At 40.0% G+C, this 14,542-nt stretch overlaps 1 protein-coding gene and 1 long non-coding RNA gene across 7 annotated transcripts in view; one reads left to right on the top strand and one right to left on the bottom strand.

The window, feature by feature from the left end:
- Positions 1–4,440, bottom strand: part of CENPE (centromere protein E) — an 82,797-nt gene extending 78,357 nt beyond the window's left edge. For 3 of the 6 annotated variants that reach the window (XM_038581996.1, XM_038581997.1, XM_038581995.1), the window contains exon 1: positions 4,264–4,425. In XM_038581996.1, the coding sequence (XP_038437924.1) occupies positions 4,264–4,319 (56 nt within the window). In that variant the 5' untranslated portion in view covers positions 4,320–4,425. Of the gene's footprint in view, positions 1–4,263 lie in introns of all 6 variants that reach the window. The other 3 variants (XR_005382740.1, XM_038581998.1, XM_038581994.1) reach the window with 3 other exon arrangements.
- Positions 4,441–4,551: 111 nt separating this feature from the next.
- Positions 4,552–13,870, top strand: LOC106558126. Its single transcript, XR_005382524.1, has 4 exons — positions 4,552–4,956; positions 9,234–9,311; positions 10,187–10,233; positions 13,480–13,870. It is a non-coding gene; the product is annotated as an uncharacterized LOC106558126 (long non-coding RNA).
- The last annotated feature ends 672 nt before the right edge of the window (positions 13,871–14,542 follow it).

Genomic DNA, 14,542 nt, shown 5'->3' with positions numbered 1-14,542 from the left:
TACACCTTAGGTTACGTTTGGGTAAATACTATAACTATTCAAGAGATAATATGCAACATCTGAAGTTTTAGTATGTTTTAATATAAGGTCATCAAGTGATATTTTGATCATTGAAATGTTAGGTGTCACAGAAATAACTGATTAGATTCCATTTCTAAGTTTTTGTCATTTATAATTGTTATCTCTTGTAAGATGAATTTCATTTTCAAGGAGGTTCATATAAGGGATCGTTAGGACAAATATAGGTTTTAATTTCTTTAAAATCAAAACTGAAATGGGTAATAATTTCCAGAACTAAAATTGCATTCAAATTAAACAAGAACAAGTAACATGGAAATAAATAAACCAAAAGGATGATTATAGTTTTGTGACTCCTTGTTTGATCCACTACTGGTTCTGTTTACTCTCCCAGGTTAAAACTTTCTCTTAAGATACCTGATTTACAGAAATATGAAGTATTCATTCGTAAACAAAATAAAGCATTAACTTTTCTCCCTACTTGAACTCTCTGAAATTCAAAAGGTGTCTTAGTAATAAGCATTCTTCCATGGCAATCATAGTTATTTGCATACATTCCATTCTTTTAACAGGACACCATTGGAAATAATTGGTTATTTTACCAACGCTTTGACTAGAATGTCATATTTGAGAGACCTGCATAGACTCAGATATGACCAAACAGCTTTAAGGAACGAAAGTTGACTTCGTGAAACCTGGAGCAATAAAGCCCCTTGGAAATGTTGGCCTGATACCTTGCTTAAGGAGCTAAGTAAGCTCCCCACAGCCTCATCAAGTGAGTAAAGAATGTCACTCACTGGCAGGTGCAAGGAGATACTTCGGGGACCTTGTGAAGAAGAACCTGCCCAAATCTACAGGTATTGCAGGCATGTCGGATGGCAAGTACTTGGCCTGGCTTCTGGCCTGTAGAGGCTACTAAAAGTTCAACCTGGAGATTCCTTATAAAAAGTTCCAGCAAAGCAGATTCTAAAAGACCTATGTGATCAAATCATTATTCTTGCTGAGCTTATGTAAATAATTAGGCCAAGTTTATTAAAACTGGACTTGTTTTGTAGACAGGTCAGTCCTGACTTGGCTACCTCTGATTAAGAAGTGAGGATTATAGAGAGAAACTTTCAAAATCACATCTTTGTGGATGTTAAATTGTAGCTGATGATCTTTAAATGAATGTCGTTTGCCTAGCTAGACTTCTTGAGGTAAACTTCAGAGAAATAGCTTTTTCATTTCTACATAATAGGGCATGTACAAGATACTCTATGCTTTTTATCCTATGGGGATAATTAACTGGACAGCATTGGTCTGATTATTAAAGCAACAAAAAAATGGAATTCCCCAGCAATTGTATATACAACTAGCACTTTGACCATTCTGTATGGCTGGGATGACAAAATTGCTCCTTTAAAGGCCGAGCGTACTCTACTGCATGGGGTGAACTATGGACTTGTAAAGATAATGGATGACCCTACTTTTTGATTGGATTGGATGATGTACATGGGGATGCCCATATCTCTTGAGACAAGTTTTCTCCTACTTGTTAGTGATTCCTTTTAATTATAATACTGTTCAGGCTAGACCTCAAACCAAGAGGGCTTCTTGATGGTTTTATCCTTTAGTCATATTTATTCTAGAAGCCACCTCTAAGGTATAATTGTAAACAAGCACAGCCAAGCATACCTTGGCTCTCATGGTAAAAAAAAAACCTCAGGGCACACTATGGGACAGTATGAGTGCTAGAAGGACTGCAATATAAAATAAATAAAAAATATGCTTGCTGGACAGGACTCTAAATGGTACTTCCCAGGCACTGGATACACTCAACCAATAATTAAATGAAGTCAGAGGACTTCTCAAGGACCGCACCATTAGGGACTATTGCTACATCATTTGGGGTAGGAGGAGTATCCTCACATGTGTTGTTTCAACATTACGATTAACTCCTACAAAGTGTTCAATTAATAGCGGACATCTGTGATCAATTAAAAGGATAAAAGGTATCCATGATCTATTCAACAAAATTGGTAACTGAAAATCTTATGTAAGTAATCATAATTTAGAACCTAATACTTGTTTTATCCTTTTGCATTAACTCCCACGAAGTTTGCTTTTTAATAGTGTAATAGGTGTGGGGGCCATGATGAAATTTTATGACTCAACCAAAGCCTTACTACTCAGCTTCAAGCTGCTTCTCTGCAATACAGGCCCCCCCACTCCATACGTATAAAACCTACCATTCAAGCCAATTGTATATGTATAGTCTGCAGTGAGGCTACTATCAATGAAACTTTATACCTCCCATTGCCAACTAACGAATCACATCTGCCCATCTGCCAAGAGAATGGACTTTGTTTTGCCCTGATATGGCCTATTACACCGTTCCTAAACAATTCTTGGGATTCCCTGCTGTAGGCAAACAGGGATTGGGCGTCATCACTCTTGCCTCCCCCACAGCAGCCCATTACCAAGGAGAAATGCCTCATCTACCCTCTCCCCCCCCCCCCCCCCCATGATTATGTGGTTCTCATATCAAACAGGGAAACAGCGGCTTTGGCTCTCTCCCTCGTGACTCTGCCGGCAGTAGGAAAAGTCTTACATCCTAAGATCCAACAAACTGCTTACTCAGCAGAACCCTGAATGACGGGTCTCAAACGTTAGACGCCCTAAATCAAGAACTAAGTGAGGTCAGGGCAAGACTCTTGAGAATCAGACCACTACTGATTACTTACTACTTCAACATCACTTAGGTTGAAAGGGTTTCTCCACATGTGCTGTTTTAATATAACTGACAATTCTCATAAGCTCTCACAATTAATACATGACATTCAAGCTCAACTGGACAAAATCAGTCTCTCCAGGATTATTCGATTGGTTTGGAAACTGGGGCAATATTTGATTGGTTTGGAAACCAGGGTCAATATTTCAGTGATTTTTTTTTTTTTTCTTCATAGAAATAATTGTTAGGTTTTCTTTTTCTCTGTTTGCTGGTGCTTATGTCCCTTCATGCCTTCCAACATCTCTTGGGAGCCATACCATGGACCTCCTGACCCAACCCCTGAGAATACTCTGCTGTCCCACCCCACACCGCCCCTTTTCAGCCTGAAGCAGCCAGACTGGTCATCGTCCAGTTCCCTAATGGTAGTTAGGATTACTCTTCCAGGGGGAGGAAGACGACGGAACGAGTTAGGGGCAGACAGGGAAAGATAAGGGAAAGGTCCAGAGTCAGGCTTCCAGCAATCTGTGGGCTCCCATAGACCCTGAAAGGCCCCAGGAGTCAGGCTCCTAATATCCCAAGGAAACAGAGATGAGACAGTAAAAAACAAATAAACCGGGCTCCTTAGCTCCAAAATATTAGGGAGTATTCCCCTTTAATGGCGACTGAGTACTCTCAAGAAATCCCAGATGTAGAGAAATCTTATGGAGGGCGTATTAACCAGAGAGAGGGGAACACCTTGTTTGTGCTCAGGATATTTACAGAGAAACATTTTGTTTGTTACAGGTCCCCCATGTTTGTTCTAAATATAGATACATTTACAAATCCGCTCTGGTGCTGACAAGAAATTTACCAAGTTTCTGGGACATCTTATAAAAGACCATCAAAGCCCTCAGTGGCAACCCTGCCGGGGACCCCTCTTCGCTGTTCTCTCTGCTTAGTACATTTCTACCTAGCGCTTCGCTCACTCTCGTCCTCTGTGAGATTCATTCTTGGGACTCCCGTGAGACGAGAACCAAGCTCTCCTGCAGCAGCAGTGTCTGTTGAGGGGTGTACAGCTATACTGTAAAGAAAAAAAGTCAGTATTGATAGAGATCAGCCAACGTTGCGAATGTCGGATTCAGCGACTTACGTCTTGAGCGCCTAGGAATACAGTGCAACAAGACAGACTAGTCCTTGCTCTCAGGGCATATACAGCGAGGAGGCAGAGGCAGTTAGGTGCAGTTAGGCAAAACGACCGCCCCTGAGGAGTGAGGAGGGCCGGTAACAACCGTCCGACCGGGCTTCCCTTAGCCGGGTGGGGAGGCGCCGACAGGCCAAGTCAGCGCAGCGCCGGCGTGGAGGGCCTACACGGGAGCCAGCCCGAGTTGTACGGTTAGGCGATTACAGCTGGAACGTGTCTCCTCCTCCTCCGGTCCTTCCCCGTCGCTTACGCAGAGGGGACACCGTGGCACAAAGCCAGTCAGCGGCCGGGATGGAGCAGCGCGGACTCCCCGGGAAGCCGCAGCGGGGCCCTGCTCTCGGCCGGGCCTACCTACCTGTCGTTGAGCGGACGGACCCGCACGCACACCGCGACAGCCCCTTCCTCCGCCATCCCGCCAAGGCTGACTCCAAACCAACTGGCGCAGAAGCTCAACCTCCGCCGCTTTCCAGAGCGCACGGGCCGCCCCGCCTTTAATTTTAAAATTTCCGAAACGCCGCGTCTGATTGCGTCGCGGCCTCATGACGTCATGGGTTGTTCCACTGCGCGCGGTGCGGGGGGGGCGCGAGGCCGGCGGCGCGTCTATGGGTCGGGGGGGGGGGGGTCGGGTAGGAAGTCGCGGAGAGGGATGCGGGAGGCCCGCGGAGCGCGCTCCTCCGGCGGCGGCGGGGGCGGCTGTTTCCCGCTGAAAGCCCCAGAAATGCAGGCCGCCGTTTACGGACTCCTCCTCCTCCACCTCACCCTAACAGTATTTGCAATCTGTACGACAAATAAGGCAGAGAATTTTTTCACCAATAGGTGTTAAGTCCTTTAAAGAATCCACTTTTTTTTTTTTTTTTATTAAAAACCCCTCGAACGACAAGAACTGAAGTCCCTGCACTGCCCTGAAACCTAAGAATCTTGTGCTCCTTAGAAACTGAGTTTTGGGTTTTCCTTTTTCTTTGAACTCCTGTTGCCATTGGCTGTGAGTTCCTACGAGGTTGTTTTAGAAAAAAAGGAATTATGGAGGAGTGGAAAAACTATGAGTGAGGTGAGCTTTTACTAGGAAAAAGTGGGAAAATAATTCTAATGCTTTCCCAGAAATGGTGCTGTTTGTATTTTTTAAAAATACGTATCATAGTAAAGTGTTAACATTTTCCTTAGGAAGCATTTCATTCCCTTTCTTGATTTAAGGCGTTTCGGGAATTATTCCCTTTCCCTCACCGAAAATAGGACCTGCAGTTAATAATTGCTTATTATTTGGAGGAGTAGAAAATTCTGGTGATTTAATAAAACTTTTGGAAGGTAATTTGGCAATATCAATAAAAAACTTCAAAAATAAAAAACTGAAGGCACATGTGCCTTTTCTGCAGAAATTCTGCTTTTTTTTTTTTTTTTATGATAGTCACAGAGAGAGAGAGAGAGAGAGAGGCAGAGACACAGGCAGAGGGAGAAGCAGGCTCCATGCACCGGGAGCCCGACGTGGGATTCGATCCCGGGTCTCCAGGATCGCGCCCTGGGCCAAAGGCAGGCGCCAAACTGCTGCGCCACCCAGGGATCCCCTAGAAATTGTGCTTTTAAGAATTTATTTATACCCGTATTTAAAGGACTGTGCAAGGATATAATGTAGATAGGTTGCCTCATTGTTTATAATAGCAAATGGCTAAAAACATTAAATGCCTGTAAATAATAAATATGAGACTAGTTAAATGGATGGCGTTTTATCGATACAATGAAATGCTATGTAGCCAGTACAAAGAATGATTACAGTTCTTAATGTGAACTTTAGAAAGCCTTTCAGGGTGTTTCCTTTGAAAGAAACCCAAGGTGTGGAATTGTGTGCAGGATGGGATCCTAGTTGATATTTCAAAAGATATTTATGTCTGGATATGCATACGTAGTTTCTGATACACAGAATATACCTGATTTCCTTGGAGAGGGAAGGCTGAGTGAGATACCGGATCTATCTTCCTTTGTATAATTCATTATTAATCATTACTATCATTATTAATATTTCAGCCATGCAAATATTAAGTAGTTTCTTTCAACTTGAATAAACTAGCTAATAGGAAAAAAAACCCAGCAAGTCACAATGAGTTTAATCATTCAAGATTTGTTTAACCAGCTGCGAGCTAGTATAGACTACTCTCTCTTGTGGCTATACTGTGATGGTACTTGGCTGTACCTAATAAGACAGAGTTAAGCAAAGTATATTTTAACTGATTTTTAAAAAAATAGTAGTGAAATACAGCACATATTTAGCTGAAGGGAAAGAGCCTGTAAAGAGGAAGAAGGAACATGCAATTAATGAGAGAAAAATCTCTGACAGCATAAAGGGAGTTGGTTCAAAAGCACAGAGGATTTGCCTTTCATAGTTGTGATTGTTGCCATGCTAGTCTCTGTTGTCATCATTGTAGCAGCTAACATTTATTGAGATTTACTATGTGCCAGGTGCTCTGTTATATGCTCCACGTGCATTTTTTTCATTTAATTTTCCATATATATTCATTGGGAAATACTCATTGAGCACCTACTGTGCCAGATGTAGCTATTCTTCTCTTAGGGGAGATGGATAATGCCCTATATATACCGTGGTAATGAGTATCGAGAAGAAAAGTAAACAGCAGATCAGAGGAAAGAGAATGAGAAGGTGGGCTGGAGGTGCTAGTTTCTCATGCAACACATACGTGGGAAGAAGCAGACAATAACACATAAGTAAACTAACTTTTGATAAGAAGAGGCACCATATTGGATGGGATGCTCAAGAAAGGCCAACAGTGGGGACTTTGGAGGTGAGACCTATATGATAAGAATTAGCCATGCTTGGGAGGGTAGGGCACCTTTTTTACATGTCCCAGACAGAGAGACAAGTAGGTCAGGGAACCCAAGGCTTGTGCAGTTTGTCTTGTACATGTCTGAGGCAGGGAAAGAGGGCCCCTGTGGCTGAAACATTTTGGGCAATGGTGGGAGATAGGTGAGGGCCAGCCAGGTCCTGTGGGGCCTTGTGGGCTATGATAAAATGTTTGGCTGTTATTCCAATGGTGAAGGGAAGTCCATGGAAGGTTTTAAGCCAGGGGGTAAAAAGAGATTCACTAATTTCTTTTCAACAGATAATTTATTTTCTATAGATATAGAATAGAAACAAAAAAACAAGATTTTCTTTTCTATTTAACTATGAAAATAGAAGCAACCAGAAGAAACTTTACACTGACTCCTGCCAACCTGGTTACACACCTACTTGTATGTGCCCATTTCCAGACTGTAACTAGGTCGACAACTGTCTCTCCTCCACTCTGAAACCTTCTTCACATTTATATTAGATCCTGGCCCTCCTGCTTTTCTGTCTGATGTCGTCATTTCCTCTTCTCTAATAAACTAGTTGTTAGCAAATATATGTCATAATTTCTTTCATCTTGGACATTTAAGATATATTGCAAACTTAAAATGTCTAATACCAAATTTGTGATCTTCCTCTCAAAACTTAGTGGATCTGCAGTTTTCCACATCTCAGTTGATGGCAAGTCCACCCTTCCAGTTACCTAGACCACAAAGGTCTAATTTATTTTCTCTTAGTCTATATTTGGTGTGCCTGAAAATTTTGTTGGGGCTACCTTGAGCATTTTCTAGAATATGACCATTTATCACAACTTCTGCTACCTATCTGGTCCAAAATACCCGTATCTCTCACCGAGCTCATCTCCATGCTTCTACCTTTGCCCACCAGTACTGCTAGTATCTTCACAACACAATTTCAGTGATCGTTTAAAAGTATGTTAGGTCATGTTAATTCTCTCTTAAGACTCCCAGTGCCACCCCCAACCTTGTTTTTTCTCAAAATAAGATTCACAGTCTCAGCTGTTGCTCTGACATGATATCATCCCTTGTAATCTCTGTGGCCTTACCCTCTCTTTTTTGCTGTTTCTACTACAGCCACAATGGTCTCTTGACAGTTTCTTGAATACTAGACAGACGCTTTCTGAAGGCCTTTGCACTGGCTGTTCTCTGCCTGGTAGGGTCTTACCCTAGATATCCATGTTTTCCCTCTTCCATTTAAATCCACTATCTGCTCAGATGTCACCTTCTCAGAACTCTCTTCCTAGAAAATAGCAACTGTCTTTTTTATGACTTCTCTTTCTTTACTCTTCTTTTAAAGATTACTTATAACTTCCAGAAATGATATGTATATATCAATTTATGTGTATTGTTTGTTTCCTATTAGAGTGTCAGCTCTATGAGGTTAGCGACTTCTTTTTGCTTATACCTTACGCCGTGCACCTAGTAAGAGATTTGGAGTCTAGTAAACATTCAATTACAAAATTGCTTATTCAATTATTTAATAAGTGCTTTTTAACATAATTTCTAGAAGGTTACACAGAGGACCACTAATCTTCTTTGGTGGGGAGGAGTGTGTTAGAAAATAGGTCTACCTTTCATTGTATACTCTTTCATAATCATTAATATCTTAATTAGTAAATGTTAATTATTTCCCTCAACTTTAAGAAATTAGTTGATAGGTAAAAACTGTATGTAAAATAGGATTGGTTCATTCAGGATTGGTTTTGGTTAACTAGTATAGACAACTTTAAATTATGAAGATACTAGGCTGTATCTAATATAAAATACAGTGAAGGAAGCTGTATTTTAATGAGTGGTCAGGTAAGGCAAAGAGATTTGTTAAAAGATAAACTGAAGCATATTAAGTTTTAATAATTTGAGACAAAATTGATTCAAATTGGGCAAAAAATTGGGGACGCCTGGGTGGCTCAGGGGTTGAGTGCTTTCGGCTCAGGGCATGATCCCAGGACCTGGGATCGAGTCCCACATGGGCTCCCTGCATGGAGCCTGCTTCTCCCTCTGCCTATGTGTGTCTCTGCCTCTCTCTCTGTGTCTCTCTCATGAATAAATAAATAAATCTTAAAAACAACAACAACAAATTGGGCAAAAAATTGAATTCAAATTGAATTCAAATTGATTCAAATTGATTCTATCTCTCCAATCTAATAGATAGAAAGGAGCCCTGAGGACCTGTACAAAATGAGACTTTTATAGGAGGAAGGGAATGGGAAGAAGGAAGTCATACTAGGCAAAACAAAACAAAACAAAACAAAACAGGTTAGTTATTGAAAAGTTACTTTCCTTTAGGAGATAGGAGTGGTTAACCAGTCAGATTACCTAACTAGTGCTGATTAGGTGATTCCTGATTGATTGGTTTAAGATTCTATTTCTGGAAGAACTGAAAGAGTAATTAAATTCAGTTTGGTGATGTGAGGCTTGGCATAAATAACTTAATTTGGGGCCTGTTTTTTGGTTTGTTTATTTGTTTAACAGATTGAACAACTTGTCTGAAGTTATGGAACTTCAGGAGAGAGTGGTTTAAGATTTGGATGCATAACCTTTCTCTAAAAGGTACTTAAAACATTTATTGATTAATTTTTTTTCTTACCTGGAAGATTAGTACATGCACATGATGAAAAATTATAAGTAGTAAATGAAGAATCACAGTGAAAAATAAATCTTTTTGGCCCGTCTGGTCCCCAGGGTACCATTGTCATCCCAAAGGTAATTTTGCCATTTCCTAGAGTGTTATCCTCAAATTAATCTATGGATGTACACATAAATATCTTTTCCTATATTACATATCTTTTAACAAAAATACCTGTTGTACATGCTGTAGTGCACTTTGCTTAAAATGTGATCTTTACCTAAATATTTTCATTCAGTTTAAGACGGTAAAGTGAATTTTTGAGGCATGTTAGTTGTGTATTTTTCCATGTTGTTTAAATTACTGTTTCTCCCCCCAAACTGTGTTTATTTCTGCTGAAGCTGCAGAGGGCACTGTACACCTTCCAAAAGCATGGCATAGCCTGAAAGAGTGTTTTGCAGTTCTTGAATATGGAGCAAATTTTAGGATTCAGAGAAGCTCCTGATAATTAAAAATATGCATCAATTCAACTTGTTCTCCTGTACTCACTTATTTTATGCATTTGGGATAAAATTAATTACAATATATAGTTATACCATTACCTTCAACAGGAATGCTTTTTCTTTAATAGACACGATGTTTAATTCCCAAAGCACAAGTCTTATCTTTAATTTTGGTATAATTATTTGCAGTGATCACAAGCATAGTACCCATTTCCTTTTAATCATGGTTACATTGGATTTGGATGGCATCTTGGAAACGGCAATGACCTGGGTCAGTCCAGCTTCACTGTTTATAATCTCTGCAACAGTACCAGAAAATCATTCATCTATGTGATTTACCATTTTCTCCTCCACAGAATGAAGAAATTGGTTGAGAGAATTTCTAGCATTCCTGTCAGCACAAGTAAGTCCATGACATCTTCATAAAAAGAGGAACTTGTTAAAATTGAGTTTGGATGTGTGTCAGAACAGGAATGAGGGAGCAGGATAAGTTTGCAGAGGATATCCCCGGTGGTCACGGTGCTGCAGAGATGTATATAATAGTTCACCAAAATCCTTCATCTTCTTTCTGGCCAGAAAGCAAGCTTTGCACTTAAAGCTGTTACTTCTAGGCCCAGAGAACAAGAACTTCATGGGTGCATGGTGTCCATTTGGTCAGTGAGCCTCCTCTTTCCCTCACTAATGATTCCAAACTTCTCTCACCCTCCGCATGCCTGGGTCCCATCTTCATCCTTACTGAGAGACCAGGTCGCCAGGCAGGATGTCTCACCTCCCAGCTCTCCTACCCTGCTGACTGTGCTCCAGCTGACCTATATCCTGCCAATTCTATTTTCACACACTTCCAGAGAATGAGGTGTTTGTCATGTCTGAGGCAGATTCTTTTGTGTATGCCCTGATTCCATCCTCTGCAGTCTCCTTCAGGACCTTGCATCAGGAATTATTCTCTATTTTAGAAAAAAGGCTATAAAATAACAAAAGGAAGAATCATCTGTCAGTCTACTACTCTAAAAAAATTGTCTAAAGTTGTCAAGTGAATGTTCCTTATCTCCCATCTTCCTTAAGGTGATGAACATCGTTTCTTTCTGACCTTTTCTTGAATATGTGCAAAAACCTATTTGGAGAAGTAGCCGTATTTGTATTTTCATAATGGAATCATTCTGTACTTACTGATATGCAATTTGCTTTTTATGCTAACAAATCAATGTGTAGATCTGTCTTTTTTTTTTGAATGGCTGTCTAATAGTCAATTGTATCGTTATATTGTAGTATATTCAGCCATTCCTTTATATGGACTTTTAGATTGTTGCCACCGTTTTAATATAGCTTATAACACAAAAATCCATCTGTGTACACTTTTACATACTCTTGCCCTTATTTTCATAGAATAGATTGCTGGAAGTTAAAATATTGACCCAAATAATACGCTTATTTTGAATTATAACAAATATTACCAAATTACTTTCTAAATAGCTTGTACCAATTATACTACAAGCAAGAGTATGTGAGTGTCTGCTTCCCCATTCATCACTATTCCTTGATAGTATATCAGGTATTTCTATTTTAAAATTTTTATAGGAGAAAAAGATATTTTATTATTACTAATTTATTATTATTAACTTAACCTGCAATTCCTTGACTGCAAATAGAATTGAGCATCCTTTCATTATTATGTATTATTTATTGTTCTTATTTTTTGTTCATTTGGATTAAAAAGTCCTTTGCTATTTTTTTGGTGGATTTTTTATCTGTTCAAATACCTTGCTCCCTTGCTGCATGTGCTCTGCAGTTGTACCCTGGCTGCTTTATCCTTCAGAACAGTTGTCTGCAACCACTGTCTTTGTGTGTTGTAGGCAGCATTGGTCCCTGGCCTGAATGTGGTGTGTTTGAACTAGGTGTGCTTTGATCTGCTTGGGAAATGAGATCCGTGGCTGCTGCCTCCATGTGAACTGAGGCCTTGCCAAACTCCCTGGTGGGGAGATGCAATGTTGGCGGGGTTTTGGGCCAGTCTTCCGGGGGAGGGCCTGCTGCTCTGGGACTGAGGCAAGCTTGGCTAGAAAGGGCTGTTCCACTGGAGCATGGGGGTTTAGATGTGAGGTACGCAAGTTGGGTAGGGAGTATTGGTACTGTGCTGGTTCCCACAGGTAGCCCTGTGCTTATGATGAGGGGCAGAAGAAGGAAATGTTGCCAGCCAGTTCCTTGTCCCTGGAGGGGTCTCTCCATGAATGCTGTCTCTCAGAGATGCACTCTAAGTGAATAACCTCCCCGCTCTGTGCCACGTGCTCTTCAGATCACTGTTTCCAAGTTATGTGTGTGTCAGTTGGTTCAACAACAACCCCGTTATCTAAGAGAAAAATTGGAAGTTGTTTTTAAGTCCTATTCTTTCTCACAGCCAACACAACCAACCAGTCAGCAAGTCCTACAGGTTTTTGTACCCTTGTTTTCTTGTGCATCACTAATACCACTGATACATTCAGCTTCATCTTCCTTTTATGACTATTTTTTTCCATAAGTAATTCAAATGTCATTTTTCAAGAAGCCTTTGTTGGTCCTCTGTGTTCCTCTAGCATGATATGTAGTACTTATATCTTATAGCTTCCATATGGCTTCCCAACTAGGCTATAAGCTCTTTGAGAGTAGGGCTGTGTCTCCATTTCTTAAATCACAATTGGTGATAGTTATCATGCCCTTGACAGAGATGAAATACAAATTCTTTAATAACTATGAAAAATTACTGTTGTCTAAGAAGTTAAGTTATTTTTGTACTGAGAGAAGTAGCTGAAAATACCCATGAAGTAACTATCTTCTTAAAAATGTTAATTGATATGCTATAACTAGAATGAACCCTAATAACATAATTTTTTCAGGCCTAGAGCTATCTCTGCAATGTAATCTCTGGAATATGTGTATACTCATAGTATTGAGAACCACATCATTTCATTCCAGGATACATAAAGGGCATTGCATATGTAATTAGCAGAACAAATTACCATGTAGGTTACATACTTTTACATTTGCATGGTGAGTAAGAATGATTATTTTGGGGACGCCTGGGTGGCTCAGTTGGTTAAGTGTGTCTGCCTTCAGGGGGTCATGATCTCAGAGTCCTGGGATTAAGCCCTGTTTTGGGCTCCTTGCTCGGTGGGGAGTCTGCTTTTCCCTCTCTCTCTCTGCCCACTCTCCCCCCCACCCGCCCTCTGCCTCCAGGCTTTTACTCTCTCTCTATCTCAAATAAATAAAATCTTTTAAAAATATATTTTTATTATGATTTCCACGTATTTAATTTTTTGCTTACTTTGACTTTTACAATCTTTAATGTATATACCTTAGTACAAGAGGAAACACTGAAATTTTAAAATAAAATATTTATTTAATTTGGTGAAGTATAAGATCTCACCAGTAAAACACCCTGGCTTAAACTTATTGCTACCTATGTTTCTATTAAGTTTGTAAGCATGACCTCTTTACTTTTTGAGAGTTACTTCCAAATCCTTTGCAATATATGCATGGGAACAGCATGAATTTTCTTAGTACACAGAATAATCATTGGAATGGGTTTATTTGAAAACCTAATAGTGGCACTTGCCACAGTAAAACATTGAGCTTTTTGCTGGAATGTACTCTTAATTGTTTTTCTTTTTTTTCTTAATAGGTTTGTAATTTGATCTCTTTGTGAAATAACCTGTCATCTTATGAGAAACTGTTGGAGCGTTAACTGAAAGTAGAAAGAAGCAAGTCCTAGGGAACTCCTAAAAATAACTGATCCCTTTATTTTACTGCCAACTTTTGCTACTTCAGACTGAAACAACCCAATAGTAACAACCTAATCCTGTAGAACTGTATGCATCTATTAACTGGAAACATGCCCAGTGTCCACATTACATAGTCTCAAGAGATTTGAAAATGGCTGTCTCTGAGGAGTGGGAGTAGGTAGTGGATGAGGGGTAGAGGGTATAAGGTGGGGAACTTCTGTTTTTAAGTTTTTTTTTTTTTAATTTATTTTTTATTGGTGTTCAATTTACTAACATACAGAATAACCCCCAGTGCCCGTCACCCATTCACTCCCACCCCCCGCCCTCCTCCCCTTCTACCACCCCTAGTTCGTTTCCCAGAATTAGCAGTCTTTACGTTCTGTCTCCCTTTCTGATATTTCCCACACATTTCTTCTCCCTTCCCTTATATTCCCAAGTTTTTTAGCACTACTTGATTTGTAAAATATGTACACATGCTATTTTAATAAAAATAAAACAACTTATAAAAAGAAAACTTACAAAAAAAGTTATTAACCCTAAATTTGGCCTTTACTTCTTGTGTTATTTCTTATGGGCTATTCCTTTCCATTGAAAGGAAGCTGGATTGATCCTCCTTGAGTAGTACTTCTTCCAAAGACTCTCCAGGAGTGATTGAACTGCAGAGAAGAATGAAACACACAGGATCAGTGACTGAGGCAGGAGTCCGTTATGGCCAGATAACACAGGGAAACCATTATTATATCAAATGAACCACAGGTAAGAGATTCCTTAAGCACTCCCAAAGAGAAAGGGTTATTTTCCAATGCAGTCCTTTCTGCCTTGCTTCCAAAAACTAGTATGGTGGACTGATGTTTCTTGTGTAAAAGAGAATGAAACCAGAAAGTTAGTAGTTCTGGGATCCTTGGGTATATGGATACGGATCCTTCACTAAATCTGGTCTTGACTGTGAGAAGCATGAAAGCA

Source organism: Canis lupus, chromosome 32, assembly GCF_011100685.1.
Source record: "Canis lupus familiaris isolate Mischka breed German Shepherd chromosome 32, alternate assembly UU_Cfam_GSD_1.0, whole genome shotgun sequence".
Taxonomy (NCBI): Eukaryota; Metazoa; Chordata; class Mammalia; order Carnivora; family Canidae; genus Canis; species Canis lupus.
The sequence above is the reverse complement of the archived record's forward strand: the minus strand, read 5'-3'. Positions and strand labels throughout refer to the sequence as shown.